Raw genomic sequence first — 16,555 nt, 5'->3', positions numbered from 1 at the left:
ACTTTTACGCTCGGAGTGGTTAAGAGTAATTGTCTGGCGTAAATTTTCACCGGGATTCAATTGTCTAGAGGATATTTTCGTGGGGAGGGGATTTCTTCGTGGAGGCGGGGCCAGTTTCCTGGCATTATTTAAAAAACAATCAGAAATTAAGTAAAAAAACAAGTTTTTTCAACTGAAAGTAAGGAGTAGGCTAACATAAAAAAAAAACAGAAATAATAACGCATATGTAAGGGATTGCCCCCTCCACAACGCCTCGCTCTTTACGCTAAATTTTGAATTTTGTCCCAATTTTTTAATAACTAGCCTCATTTAACAAAATTATTTAAGTCATTTTAACAAACAGCGAGGTATTTCGAATGTTAAGGAAGGGGTTGGGAGATTTGGATGTTGATTAAGGGGTTGTCCCTTCCTCAACACCTCACTTTGTAGGGTAAAGTTTAAATTTTGTCCTAATTCCTTATAAACGACTCCTGAAACACAAGGGTTTCAGTACTTTTTTTAAAGTACTGAAAACTTTAGCGTAAACAGCGAGGTGTTTAGGGGGGACATCCCCCCACAAATGTAATAATTGCTGTTCGTTTTAAGTTATAATGTTGCTCCTTACTTTCAGTTGAAAAAAACTTGTTTTATTTTATTTGAGTACAAGACTGAAGCTGTTATTCACCTTTTTATTATTCGCATAAAATCAATGAATCACGGTACTCTCTGTTCTCAGCCAACATGTTTTGTACATGGTAATTAAATTAATTAAATTTAAGTAAAGTAAAAATTATAGAAAATTAAAACTTATTTGGAATAACAGGACTGTCAATTGTAGGTTGGGCAGCAATTTTCCCTTCTAAATATTTCGTTACTCTTCCGAAGATTGACTTTTATTAGCTTTTTCTCCATTTAAAATATTCGTCTCTTTCTCTTTTAAAAAGCAACAGAAAAACTGACAAAATCCCTCAAGTATTTATCAGTAACAAACTAAAAAATACTTAACATGGAAGCGATGGCAAGTTGATTTGGACAGGCGTCCAGCCTTAAGGTATAGTTATCTTTTGGAATCAACATATTGTTAGGTTGTTAGATTGTTAATGTTTCATTTTTTTTTACAGATGAAAAGCGGTATCAAATTTAATAAGTTTTTATTTTTTGCTTTTATGGTTCAATTTTGCAACACTGACGAAACCATCGTGCTGCTCTAAAGCATTCACAATCTTGAAATAATCAATGGAAAAATCCTAGAAATTTGCGGTTTTTAGGTATGATTGACAGGTGGACCAAAGACAGGTCCAGGAACAGGAATTTTTAAGTACTTTATTTATGTAATTAGTAAAGCTATCCTTTGGGTTATTCTTCGGTGAAACTACCCTTTCTAAAATTAAAGTACAGGACACAAATCAAATTTGTTTCCCACCTTTTTAAAAAAGAAATTTTAAATCAATAGTTGACACTAATGATTTATGTAATGAATGTACATTTATGCATTATTTATCTAGATCTTTTTTAGATTTTCTTTAAAGGTGTATGCACCACTTAGAGAGTGTCCTAGGGATGAAGATTGACCAAAATATAGGGGAAGGGCAGGGATTTCTCTTAAATTTGATTAAAGAAGGATACAAAATTTTTTTTTCTAAATATAGGAGATCAAATTTGAAATAATGTAAAATATGACAAAATATAGGGGGGGGGGGGCGAAATATATGAAAACATAGGAGATTCACAAAACCGTCCCTCTAAAATTTTGAAAAAAAACTTGTTTTGTATCTTCATTAATCAAATTTAAGAGAAATCCCCCCCACCCCTACATTTTTGTCAATCGTCGCCCCTAGGACACTCATTAAGTGATTCATGCACTCTTTGGAAGAAATTTAAAATAAGACCTAGATAAAAACTACATAAATGTGCGATCATTACATAAATCAGCAATGTCAACAGTGATTTATAATTTCTTTTTAAAAAAGGTGGGAAAAAGGTACATAATTGAAGTTATAGGCAAGTATTTAATTCACAAGATAAGGAAAGCTCTGAAAGTATTTATGCGCGCTGATTACATAAATCTCTGATATAATCAGTGATTTATGCTCTGCTTAAAGAAAATTCTTCTGGGTTTAATTGCATTTTATGCTTGCCGATCTCCATTTTAGTACCGGTTTTCTACCCGTCCTTTTCGCTTTTAGTGCCATCTACTCCAATAGATTTTTTGTTTGTTTCTGTGACTTACCCCACGTTCAATAGAGCTTATTGTAATTGATTACAATTAATTGCGATAACTTTTGAATAAATGTAATGATTGCGCTCTATTGAAGACAGCTAGACGGCTAGAGCATCAAAATGGATTTCTTTAAAACCAACACCAACCGACAATAGTTTCCTTTTACTAATAGATAAATATTTCTAATAGATAATATTTTATATATTTAAATATATATTTTAATATATATATCTATATTATTTATATGCTATATATATTTGTATATATTATATATTATATATATTTTATTATTATATATATTTATATAATAATATATATTTAAATATATATTTTATATTTAAATAAATATATTATATAATTAAATATATAATATTTTATATATTAAATATATATAATATTTAAATATATTAATAAATATATAAAAACTTTACTAATAGATAAATATTCCAAGAATTTTCTATCAAACAGTTCGTAATAGCGAACTGTAAGTAAGGAGCGACGCGGCTCAATAGTAACCGAAACTCTTAAAAAATGGAGTTTTGTGAAAAAATTTGCTTGATTTTTGAAAAGGGGGGGGGGGAACAATCCTTAAAAGTCAAGGAATCTTTATGAAAATCACACCATCAAATTAAACGTATCCAAAAACTTTATTGTAGAAGTTTCAAGCTCCCATCCACAAAAATTTGGAATTTTGTATTTTTTGCCAGAAGAAAGATGACGGATGCGTGTTTATTAGTTTTTTTTCCAGGGATGTTCGTATCGAACCAGTAGTCCTAGAATATCGGGAAAGGATTCATTCTAACGGAAATTAAAAGTTCTAGTGTCCTTTTTAAGTGACCAAAAAGACTGGAGGGCAAATAGCCCTCTCTCATCCAACTTTTTTCCTCAAAGTCAACTGATAAAAATTTTCAAGATTTTAAGATAGCCATTTTGTTCAGCATGGTTGAAAAGCCCAGTAACTATGCCTTTTGGGGATAACATGACCCCCCAGAGCCCCTGGGAAAAGGTCTGTAAGTCATGAAGTTTTCCCATTGTTAACGCATAACATTTGTTATTGGGAAGTATACAGACACTTTTGGGGGGGGGGGATTCCGCTGTGAGGATGTTCAGTGGGGAGGGAATTTTTCAGGGGGTTGAACTCTCTAGGGGGAATTTGACACTCAGGGAATTTGCCAGAAGTCCTATATGAAATTATTTTTATTTGTCTTACTTTCTGATTGCCGACTCAATCTTACATTTAGAGATGTTTAGGGGAATCGTCTTCGGATTGTTTTTTGTTTTTACCGGGTTTGAATTGTCTAGAGTATCTTTCTGTAGGGGGGGGGTGATTTTTCAGAAGATAAATTTTCCATAGGGAGTTTTCCCAGGGATAAATTTTCCAGAGGGAACTTCCTGCGGGAACAACTTTCTACTAGGGGTGGGGGGCTATTTGAGAGAAAAATTTTCCACAGAGGAGGGGATTTCCGGCATGATTTTAAAAACAATCAGAAATTAAAGCATTTTCAAATGAAAGTGAGCTAAGAAAAAATTTTCATGCAGGATCGTCTGCAGGGAATTTACCGGGTGGAATTTTCAGTTGGAATGGAAATTTCTGGGGGAATTTCCCTGGCGAGGGTAGAGGTATTTTATGCGAAAAGAACTTTCCATGGAGGAATTTTCCGTTGGGATAAGGAATTTTCCATGAAGGGGGAGGCGGATTTCCTGGCATTATTTGAAAACAATCAGAAATTAAATACTAAAAACAGGTTTCTTCAGCTGAAAGTAAGGAGCAGTATCAAAACTTAAAACGAACATAAATTACTACTATATGAAAAAGGTTACCCCCTCCTCAAGACCTTGCTCTTTACGCTAAAATTTGTGTCCGAAATTTTTATGAACGACTCCTGAAACATAAAAGCCGTTTAATTAGAATAATAAAGCTTTCTTTAAAAAAATTATATAATAAAATTTAGCGTAAAGAGCGTGGTCTTGAGGAGGGGACATAAAGGGCATAAAGGACAAATTACAGCTCTGAAGCACAATGAACAAATAATTAATCAGTAATTAAGCAAATAATAAGCAATAATTAGGTTTCAATAAGTGCCTCTGAACGCAATTCAATATTTGCAATTGGCTATTAAACACAAAAAAAAACTACAAAAATCAACTGCAATAAAGTTATTGATAGCGGGGCCTGTATATAGGCCTACAGCCTATTCGCAGAATTTTTTTTCGTAGAGGAACGAATTGTAAAATGAAAAAAACTCAAAGGAACGAATTATTTAAACAAGATCTAGGGTAAATATGTAGTATGTGCGAAATGTATAAACATTTGACTTGCAAAATTGGAGAAATGATATAAAATTGCGAGGTTTGAAGGGAGGGGTTAAGGAAGGGAAGGTGGTAGGGACTGATACCCGATTCTTAGAAGTAAATTGGCTGCTTTTTCTTGTTCTGATTGATTATTTATAATTATTACGTAATCATTGACGTATAATCTCGTTAGAGAAAATAATTTTTTTAAGTTAAATTTATACTAGCCGATCTCCCTTTTAGGGCAGCCCCTTCGGCTTTTAGTGCCATCTAGTCCAATGTCATCTTTATTTCTTGTAAGATATTTACGCAACTTGTTTTTTTTTTTCATTGAGGGGATACAAGATCTAGAAACGAAATATTTAAAATACGAGTTAGGGAAAATATATAATATTTGCCTATTGCACAAATAGGTGAATTATAGAATTTGAGAAGTGATATGAAAATAGCTAGATTCGGAGGGAGCAATCAAAAAAGAGGGGCAGAGGCAGGGCGGATCCAGGGTTTTTTAGAGAGGGGGGCAAAATAGGTAGATGCGATAAACTTGCGTTAGGAGCTAGTTTAATTAACGCAAACTTGCGTTAATTAAGTAAATTACACCACTTTAGACTACGTTAGGGGGCGCGCGCCCCTCTCGCCCCTGGATCTGTCACTGGGCAGAGGAGGCAATAAATAAATCCTAGAAGCAAATTGGCTGGTTCTATTAGCTCTCAGTGGCTACTTAAGTCGTTGATGTAATCAGTAACGTATACGCTCTTAAAGAAAAAAGGAAAAGGTTTAAAATAAGTGGCATAAATAAAAAATAAAAGAAAGTTTTTAATTCGCGAGATAAGGAAATTCCTGAGATTCCTGAAGAACGCTCATTGCATTCACCATTAATGTAATCAGTGATGGATGCTCTCTTTAAAGCAAATTCTTCTGTTTTTAAGCGCAGTTTGTTCCAGCTGATCTTGCTTTTAGTGCCTGCTTTTTAGCATGGCCCTTTTTCTTTTAGTGCCATAGAATGACACATATATGTCACTTTTCCATTCAGCGTGGCAGCACTGGCGGGAATGTAACAAATTCATAATTTTGAAACAACCTAAAGAAAAATACTATAAAATCGCGGTTATAATGTATTAATAGGTCAAAGATGGGCCGAGAAAGGGAGGGGGGTAAGGGGGAGGAAAGGATTTGAATTTTTATTCTTGGTATTTTTGGGAAGCTCTGCGGGGAACGATGATATATTGACGTTTTCTTATAGTATTTTTTTTAGATAAATTGATTGATTTATAGTTATGGCTCAATTTTGATCAAGTAACTTACAAGCTGAACAGTCAAGTAACTTATTCTAAATGCACACAATTTGAAAAAAATATAGATATGAAATTACCGTAAATGATTATATTTCTAGGACAAATAAAAATAAAATCCTAGCGAAATCTTTACACAACCCTGCTATATTGAAATCGTATGACCTAAGAGTAGTTCCTTTAAGCTTTCTCTGAAAGGTGGGGAGGGGCTTGGGTTCTCCCAACAGTGTCTTGATGACCAAAGAAGCTTAAATCTTGAATTACTGTTTTTGGATATGTATTTTGAATAACGCGATAAAGATTAATAAAAATTACATATTAAAGTTATTTTTAGACCTAGCCTCACACTAAACAGTGACTTAATTGAAACCCTAATTAGGGCAAAAATGTTCTCGCGGGTTAAAGTTTGGAAAAAAAAACTTCTTTTTAACCAGATAAAAGTGTCTGATTTTTCAAAAAATGTAATTATAGGGATATATTAGAAATGTTTGTACTGTTTGTATATTTTGCTCTTCAATGAAGGGAGGGGGTTGAATTGAATATTTTATGTCAAAATATTTTCAAGAGATTTCACTATTCCTCTCTGCTAAAATGAAATTATTTTATCATTAGGTAAGCTTCCTTTGACGGATGTAGGGCAGGCGCGTCAGTTTGGGGGGGAGGCAACAGGCTATGTTCTTCCTATCCTTTTGGTTATGATAACTATTCTTTTTTGATATTTTCTCTGAAAAATGTCTTTTTTGGGTTTTCATTGAACATCTCGAAAACAAATTGAAATTGAAAATTGAAAATCGAAAAGAAATCCCCTAATTTTCCCTAATATCGCTAATATTAATAAATTAGCACCACCGATGTAGTTTGGACACCAAAAACTGTTTTTTTCACATTGATGAATATGAGTGACTTTTTCCAAGCAGATTTAATTTTTTTTTTCTTTCAGACGAGGAAAGACCGCACGAGAAGCTCCCTCCAACTGGTTTACAAAATCCTGTCCAAACAAGTGACATTTATTCAAGACTGGGTTTTCTTTTTGCTGACAGAACCAGGCGGTCCGGCCGACCGGCAGATTCTGGCCAGGGATCTTCCGCTTCTTCCTTCAGCAGCTTGGAGCATAATGGCGTTTTCAATTCTTGCAATACGAGTCCTATCTCTACCTTAACAGGTATTGTGCCTATTGTCCCTAAATTAAGTCAATTATTACCGGAAAAAAGCTTAAAAAATAGTTGTATATATTGTTTTTAGAGCAGACATGTCAGCTGCTTAGAAGACGGGAATCCCCATGTTGAAACTGTACACTTAGAGATTGATTTTATTAACTATATCAATATTGACTATATTCAATATCAACCCCAGAGTTGCCAACCTGAAAAAAAATTACTAGATTTCACTGATTTTTTTGTTGATTTAGTTGTTTTCATCAATAATCTAGTGATTTATGGGTACTTATGCATTACATGCTACACACGGAAGAAGTCAAGTTTGTGAATGCTAATGAAATAAAATAAAATAGGATGAATATATACTAGTTTAGAAACAAATTTGGACTATATATTTGCACATAAGCGGGGGTGGGGGATATAGCATAGTATTTATTAAATACGTAACCTAACCTAGGTGCCTTTCCCTCCCCCTAAACCCCCAAAAAGAATCGTTTAAATATTGAAAACTCGTTAAGAAACCTCGCTTTGCAATCAATTTAGATAGCAAATACCCGTTTGACGGGTTTCCATGTCTGATTTGCTTGTACAGTCTATAGTGCCGTGTAGCATATAATGCATAAGTACCGATTTATGTGCTGATTTAGTGATTTTTTTTTCTTTAGGCAACGCTAGAAAACAATAGAAAATAGTGATAAATCACTAGGAGTGGCAATCCTGATCAACATGTATCAACGGTTTAAAGAAGATTCGTCTCATTCTTTCTGTGTAACAACATGCCCTGTTCTCTAACCAACCAATCAGATCGTTTAAATTTGTACTCTTCTTTTGTAAATAATTTTGTGAACCCCTTTCTTGTAATCATCTTTAACGATCATCTCTTAGCATTTATATCTCCTCCCCAAAATGTACCTGGAAGGGGGGATATCTCTAAACAAAGAGAGCTATATGGAAATTTCAGAAATTATAGAAATAATCATAAACATTTTGAAGTTACTGCTTCTCTTACTTTTGTGAGTACTTTTGTGAGGGCTTGATTATTTGAGGACACTTTTAAGCCACTGAATTAAACAGAGCTTTGATTTTTTGTAATGCAACAAATTTAGAACTCACATTTATGCATTTATGCTCCCCTCCCTCAAAGGTGTTTGAGGAGTAAGGGGGCACACATTTTTAGAAAATCTGCATTTATGTCTGAGTAGGGGGCACACATTTTCTAAATCTGCATTTATGCTCCCCTCCCTCAAAGGTGTTTGAGGAGTAAGGGGCCACACATTTTTAGAAAATCTACATTTATTTATGAGTAGGGGGCACATATTTTCTAAATCTGTATTTATGCTCACCTCCCTCAATGGTGTTTGGGGAGTAAGGGGGCACACATTTTTAGAAAAGTAAGCTAAATGAAAATTTATATATTATATAAACAACCGGAAAATACCGGATGGATACCCCCCTCCTTCTACGCTCCTACGGTTGTGTTTGCCTCCTTTTTAGGACAATTTATTTGTTTATGGCCCTGGGCAAATAAAAGCCAGCCATCTCGTTAGTTTAACTAACGTTTCAGTTTTGGTATTGGAAAAAATTTTGAACTAAAATCCACAATTTTAGCGTTGAATTGAATGGTTATATTGAATTGTACACATCCAAGCAGAGAGAGCAAATATGGCATTATTCAAATTATCTAGGTCACGACTCCCTTAAGAAGAACGGTGTGAGGGCTGAAATTGAAGAAGGTAGCCATGAATAACTAAAGGGATCAAGAAATATTTAATACCTGTTTTATTTCGAAACAGGTTACTCTAGAACAGTGGAACTTGCAATTATCACGACGTAAACAAACGTTCTTCGTAGAACGTAATGCATATAAGACAATGATTAAAAGTAAACGCAAAAAGTAGCTTGAAAATGTCTATATTAGCAAAACACGTTTATATTAACGTTTATATTAGCAAAAACGTTTATATTAGATTCTTGTTTTCTGTAGACCAATGCTTGTCAACAAGCAGGGCCGTATTCACGTTTTTTTTTCGGGGTAGGTTTTACAAAAGGATTTTTTCGGGATGGGCTGCTACATATTTTTTTAAAAACGCATCAAAAATCCATCTATATACATTTTTGTTACGTTTTTACGAGTCGGAAAAATATTTCGGGGGGGAGGGTCAAATTCCTCCCCCCTCCCCCCTGGATACTGCCTTGTCAACAAGTGTTGCTACTGATATATTATATACAAATTAACATTACAAACTTGTTAATTCCATTTAAAAAAAAAAATGCTAATGACTTTTTTTTGGTAAAATCATAAGCTAGGCAGGTAGCAGTGTGAGGGTTATATGTTGGGTTGCCTTTGGCCCCTGGGCCGTGTTTTGTAGAGGTATGATCTTGGCAATTTAATCATAATAGCCAGGTGTTGTATTCGGTTCCATGTTAAGTGCTTCATAGTAACACAGAGATTCAATAATAGCACAACAATCGTCAATAATAACACAGAGTTTACTTGTAAAAAATCTTGTGCCTAAAAGCCTTTCGTTCATTCTTGAAATTTCAGTGACTGATTGACTGGCTTGAAATTTCAAATAGAAAATAAATCATATATTGCATTTTTTTACGTGCTAAAAATTTGACACGGCAACAACGAGTAATTACAACAAGGGATAAAATAGGCCAAGCTATTTGGGTTACCTATCTGACGCACGATCAAGGAATACTGTCATTGGTTCAGAAGTGAGGACTGACATTACCTTAAACCTTTGTTCCTCCAGAGCCATTGGCCGTCGTTGAAGATGAAGCATCTCCACTTCTGTTAAAACGGTGCTTCAGCGGTGATTTCTTCCCATTTACAAGATAAAAAGAGTACACATGAAATAACTTTCCCCTTTATCTTGAAAGTCCCCGTCTATTTCAGTTGGGGTTGAGAGTTTCTGAAGCGGTTTTATTGAAATATCATTAAAAATGACGGAATAAGGACAAGTCGATTCCTGATAAACCTTTGTCATTTTTTTTCGAAGATAAAAGAAGGCTATTAAAAAAAAATCAAAAAAAATATTGTCATAGGTTTTGAAGCTGCTTTGTGTAGTATCCAAGTGAGAGAGAAAAGGTCTTTCAATAAAGGCAACACGCAGTGCATCTCAATCATATATGACAAGATAGGACCGTATGGCATTTGAAAAATAAAATTTTTATACCAAAACCTTACTCAAGAAGTAGCAATTTCTAAGTACCATAGAATACTAAGCGCCTTAGGGTATAGTTATTGCCGCAGCTAGCAAGGGTCCAAATTAATCTCGCATTTAAAAGAAAATTCTAAGACCCAGTGATGTCAATTCACCAAAATTCAGGAGGGGTTAATTTTTTTGTTTATTTTTTTTTTTCTGTAAAAATACCCAAAAGGGTAATTTTCAATCGAAATACCCCAGAAAAGTTGTTTTGAAAATCTCAGGGGGAAGTGCAAAAGTCAAGAGAAGACCCCCTCGTATCCCCTTCCTAATTGACGCTACTGCTAAGACTATTAACTTAAATGGGACCCACACTCTTAATTGTGTTAATTTTTCTGGAGTTTTCAGTGTGCCTTCTTGTATGGCTAACTTTCTGCTGGTTGTAAGCTCTAGTATCGCTCTTTACTTTTTGTTTAAAAACATTTTCGAGTTTAAAGACTAAAAAGAAACACTCTATTTTGGAATTTCGGTTACTATTTAGTTCCTTGCTAGATACAAGTCACCTTTGGCATGTTACTACGAATTATTTGATAAAATACTAAGAGCTTGTTTGCATATTTGTTGAATTAGCTAGGAAGAACACAAATGAATTTTGTTCTTAAAAGAACTTTCTAAGAGTGTGTTCCAGGTGGAAATTGCATTTCAAATCGTATTTACTTAAATTTAATACTAATTAGCTGCGAACCTGGAATTTTTTAGTTTATGTGGCCGAATTATCTAGATTTGGTTGGGCAGTTATGCCATAACTTCTATAGCTTGAATATCAGATCCAAATAAACGACCGAAAACAAAAAGCCGACACCTGCTTTCCCAGAAATCTTAGAAAAACCATTTAACTTATCCCGTTTTATGCTGGAAATAGAGATTCTGTTTTTCTTGATTAAAGGAGCAGAATTTTCTCGTTAAAATTCAGGAAAGGTCAGTCCTTAAAGATGTTCTAGCGTATCTGCTAGGAAAACGTAAGAATCAGCTCATAGGGAATGTCATTTGAGCCATTTTGCAGCTTTGAGAGTTCCCTGTGGTGGCTACCCGCTTTGATTGAAAATGTTGCGGACATAGGGATGTAAAATTTAATTGTCTTTTCAATCAAATTTCATAGTCTAACCACATAGTTTCAATACCTTTCGATGGTGGCTATCCCCTTGGGGATATCTTGCAGACATAGGGATGTAAAATTTAATTGTCTTTCAATCAAATTTCATAGTCTAACCACATATTTTCAATACCATTCGATGGTGACTATCCTCTTGGGGCTATCTTGCAGACATAGGGATGTAAAATTTAATTGTCTTTTCAATCAAATTTCATAGTCTAACCACATAGTTTCAATACCTTTCGATGGTGGCTATCCCATTGGGGAAGCTTGCAGACATAGGGAGGGATGTAAAATTTAATTGTCTTTCAATCAAATTTTATAGTCTAACCACATATTTTCAATACCATTCGATGGTGGCTATCCCCTTGGGGATATCTTGCAGACATAGGGATGTAAAATTTAATTGTCTTTTCAATCAAATTTCATAGTCTAACCACATAGTTTCAATACCATTCGATGGTTGCTAGCTAATGGTTTTTTTTGTCTTTGAGACGGTCAGCCGGCGTTGAGGCTGAGGCTTCGATATGAGATGTAGAAAATTTCGGAGACCACACTGCCTTTCCATGACGATAAATAAAAGTTCAAATAAAGATAAAATCCTTTTAATCGACAGTGTTTCACAAACAGTGATAGAAATTCACAAAAATACCAGATATTTTGGTCACATATGCATTGACCGAAATATCTGGAATTTTTGTGAATTTCTATCACTTTGAAACACTGTCGTTTAAAAGGATTTTATCCCTATTTGAACTTTTATTTATCGATATGAGATATCTATTCAATAAATATGTGTGTAATCACCCACACTAGGGCAAAACACATCTTGACATCTATTTTTCAATTATTTCTGTGAGAAATGGAGATGCAACGCATCTTGGAACCAAAGAAAATATCAATAGTGTCAGGAGTGCCTGAGGGCTCGCAAAATGATTTTAAAGTATTGAATCCCTTAACTAATGCCTTAATACACTAATGAGTTATTAAGATATGAGTAACTCTAATGAGTAAAATATGAGGCCTCAATCAATCAATCAGCGTCTATTCAAAGAATGAGTGTGGGATCACCCAAGTTCAAGATATAAATACAAGATATCAGTACGGTCGTAGGGGTGGGAAATTGCCCCCCCCCAAGCTTCCCATCCCCCTAGATTTTGAACAGTACTTAGTTTCGGTATTTTTATGAAAAAAATACACCCCCTCCCTGGATTTCGAACGTATCTATTAAAAAGACATCCTTGTCCCCCCTCTAACTTTCCGTAAATTGGCATCCCTGGATAGGACCAAATCAAATAAGGAGCAATAAATAGAACATTCTAAGTTTTATTGATGTAGGATATGCATCTCACAGGTTTAGAAACATTTCGCATAATACCTCATTTCACCCATATTTCACATAATGGCTTTTGAATTACTCCAGTAGAATTGCTTAAGTAGTACTGAAGAAAAAAATTAATTGCTGATTCATTCTGCTTGTATTGTATCAGTCACTGAGTGAAAAAGTACCCTAAAATATTTGGGCCTTGGGGGCTACCAAAGAGCACTGAGAACTGATAAGATAGAAAGTCATAGCTTACATATGAGAAAGAATAACATCTTGCGTTATCCCGAAAATTCAAAAGTTAATTATCAAAGCTCAATTGAAATATTAATTGTATTTCTCTTGTTTGTTACTGTTACTTTACATCTTGCGCAAAGGACCAGCTTTGGCAAAAGAACACCAGAGCCCTCCCCCCGAAATCCTAAAATGTTCCGAACTTATGGGCATGTCTTATTCAAATTATAAAAGAAACTTTGTTGTTGTTTTTTTATCATTACCATTCCCGCAGTCCTTGGGAAGAATTCCTTCATAAAATCCGGGGCAACTGGCACAAAATAATATTGCTCTATTATGAGGGGAATTTCGACATAAGTAAGGGTTGTATTCCATATCCTTTTAATGTTGAATAGAAACTGCGGTAGGTTTTGCAATAACATGATTTTATTTGATTTGTAGGCCTATAAAAATAAAGCTTTTTATTACAGGCTATATCAAGAAAGTCGGCTCTATTTTCTTTTATAGCTGAAAAGAATGCTAGTGCTTTGAATTTTACGGCCCTGACTACGGCCTACTTATATTTTTTTTTTGTCGTGTGTGTGTGATCTCTTCGGTGAGTTTACGCCTATGACGTAATATTGTGGCACATTTTGGATTTGGTAACTCAAAAGATGTGATTTTTAGGAAAAAAATATTTTCATTCGTCCAGCCGAACAAAAAAAGTTCTATTGATTCCAAGTTGTCCTTCATAAGACATTTAGAAGTACTTTCTAAAAGAAGTTTGTGTACTTTCTTTTTCGAAATGGGTCGTGTTTTTTTTTCAAATGTAAACCAGTGTGGTAGTTTTTGATCAGTGCTTTCACTACTTCCGATTTTATTGGGGTTCTCTCCAATTTCTCCGAAAGAAAATTGGGTTCTCCGAAATCTCCACAGATATGGTCTTCGAATAAGATTGCTCCAAATTTTTCAAGATACTGCTATGGAAAAGGTCTTCCAAGAGCCAAGTCTTATTTTTCCCTTTCATTGTGGTATGTTTGGGTCAGGGTGCTAGTTGTCCATTACATAAGTTATCCAATACATAAAATTGGTATTTCATATATGAAAATGTCATTTTATCATTTTACTAAATCATTGGCTGCTGGTGTTGCTAGCAAACTACATGATCGTCCAAGTGTTAGCCTGTCTGAGGCAGATAAACCAGCGAAAAATTGGGTTCGATCCCACCTTCTATGGCCACAATAAAAAAAGGCTAAGAGGTCTATGCCACGTTTATAGACGAATGATGTTAGGTAACCAAAGATTTTTCTGAGGGGGCACCCACATTCCACCACCTGACGTACATCTCAGAACTTCACGTGTGCCGCACAGTTTGGCCGTGTTTAGCACAGTTTCCGCAAAGCTTGGCACGCTTTCATCTCTCTTGGTATACTTCCGCCAATTTTGACACGCGCCACCCGGTTCGCGTGATTTCTGAAAGTGGACGCCTTTTGATTGCGCTTTTTGGCCATCCTCCTTGTGCCAAGCAAAAAGCAGGTCGTCTCGCAATTGGGTGGGAAGAATTCTTAAAAAAGATTTAGAGGACATTGGAACTTCATGGGTGGGGATAAATCGCGAAGCTTTGAGTAGATTAGGCAGGAAGTGACGAAGCATGCGCAGTTGTTTGCTGGAATCACGTGACTTGGTGTTGCAATGATCCGTTAATAATAGTAATAATTCGAAGCCTTGCGACAGCCAAGTGGATAAAGCAACGCCTAAAAACTCTGGGACTGCGGGTTCGCCCCTTCCTGTCGCAAGGCTCCTCTCTCGAAGAGGGGTGAAACTTCAGTTAAATTAAGCCAAGTAATTGAGATGGCTTTGCACTGCACGGCCTCAGGTAACTTAACGTAGCAGTAGAAGTTTAAAAGAAAAAACAATAGTTTTCCTAGAATAAGATTTAGAAATTATATAATGAAGGTTAGAATAGACTGGGGTGGAGTTTGAGGGTTGGAGTATGAGCTGTGTTGGCCTTAGGCTGGTCAGTGCTGCAATGCATTATTCGGAGGAGTAGTTGGTGTACCTATTGTTTGTCGAGTTATTTCAGTGAAGCATAAGTTGTTGTCTTTATGACAGTAGGGCCAGAACGGGGAACACCAACCGAAATTATTGGCCCAAACAGTGCCACATTTCTTTTGAGTGAAAATTCTGCGGTACCCAAATTGAATTAGATTCCACACTCTGTAGTCGTTTTTTCCTTTGAATCTTTTCTATTATTTCCTTTTTTTAGAATCTTTATAGAGATATCAAATTTAATGATGCGTTATTAGCCATAATGTGCTTTCTTGTGTTGTGTTGATTGACAATCCAATATGGTGGAATTCCATTAATAAACAATTGGGTTTTCGTGGTCAATAACGGGTTTTTGACTAACAATTGTCGGTGAAGATTCTTACAGTTTAAATGACTGTTAGCCGATATTCTAGGCTAGATAAACAGGATATTTTGAAAAAAGAACAAGAAAAAACAGAAAATTCATGAAAATTTATATGATTTAGACTGTTGTAGAAGATAAAAGCTTAGCCAGGGGTTAAAGAAAGATATTTATCTAATAAATATGATATTTTGCAAATATATATATATATATATATATATATATATATATATATATATATATATATATATATATATATATATATATATATATATATATATATCACTAATACACCAGTAATTGGGTTGATTTAGATTTTTATGTGTAAACTTATATTTATGACATAAGATTCTAGAGAAAGGTCAAGTTCAGACCAAGATCGATGCATTTTGATGAATCTTTTGTATCATTATTTTAGGATCTTCGGGGGTTGATTCACATCAAAAGGACTGCAAAAACCCGACTGACAACATGGGCTCTATATTTTCAATGAATTGTCTTCCTGTGAACTCAGGTCACCAGCAACAGAAGACCAATCAATTACCAAATAACAGGAGACATTCAGTTACAAGTAAGATTTTTTTTCAAAGAAAATTCCTAGTATTATGAATATATTGCTGTAAACAGATGCCAGTCTACAAACAAGCAAAACTACTTTTAGGCAGAATATATTTTACCGTCCAAGGACTGCCCAGCGGAATTCTTGGAACAGTAACAGAAAATTTGCCAAAAATTGGATATTTTGGGTTAAAAATATTTTTGTTGGACTATCAAGAACCCCGCCTTGCCCTTCTGAAAAAATCGTCTGTTTCCCATACAGCTTTGCCCTCCCCAATCGAACCGTATCGGTACTCTGGTATTATATGTATTTTTATAATTCACCGCTTTCGAGCTAGTTGAATGAATTTTGATCCGCACCCCTAAGTCCAGTGAGAAGAAGGCAGGGGAGAGTAATCTTAAGGCCCTAGCTTCAAAGAGGCCTAATTTAAAATGGTGCACTTGGCGAGGGAATATTAATTTGGATATTTTTAATTGAAATTAAAAAAAAATTTCCAGATTTTTTATCTCTTCTTTTCTTCAAATGAGTATAAAATTTAATAACGTCAAAACCACAGGAGGGGGGGCAATCTTAGCAAAATGGCTATGTGTTTGCTCCCGGATTAATTTACTTTTTTTCAAATGAGTATAAAAGTTAATAACGTCAAAACCACAGGAGGGGGGGGGAATCTTAGCATAATGGCCATGTGTTTGCTCCCGGATAAATTTTCCCCGCTCCGAAAAGAATATGGACCACTCCAGTATATATGGTTATAATTCAACTATATTTATTGTATTATAATTCAATTGTATTTATTGTATTAT

At 34.9% G+C, this 16,555-nt stretch overlaps 1 protein-coding gene across 1 annotated transcript in view; it reads left to right on the top strand.

Moving 5' to 3' along the window:
* Positions 1-16,555, top strand: part of LOC148948988 (protein TANC2-like) — a 205,007-nt gene that overhangs the window by 59,874 nt on the left and 128,578 nt on the right. The window contains exons 6-7 of the mRNA XM_089095078.1: positions 6,725-6,946; positions 15,612-15,764. Coding sequence (XP_088951204.1) covers positions 6,725-6,946; positions 15,612-15,764 — 375 coding nt within the window. The remainder of the gene's footprint in view (positions 1-6,724; positions 6,947-15,611; positions 15,765-16,555) is intronic.

This window comes from Artemia sp. Qi Xiang Cuo, chromosome 9 (assembly GCF_049724085.1).
Source record: "Artemia sp. Qi Xiang Cuo chromosome 9, ASM4972408v1, whole genome shotgun sequence".
Lineage (NCBI taxonomy): Eukaryota > Metazoa > Arthropoda > Branchiopoda > Anostraca > Artemiidae > Artemia > Artemia sp. Qi Xiang Cuo.
This window is presented reverse-complemented; position numbering and strand designations above follow the sequence as displayed.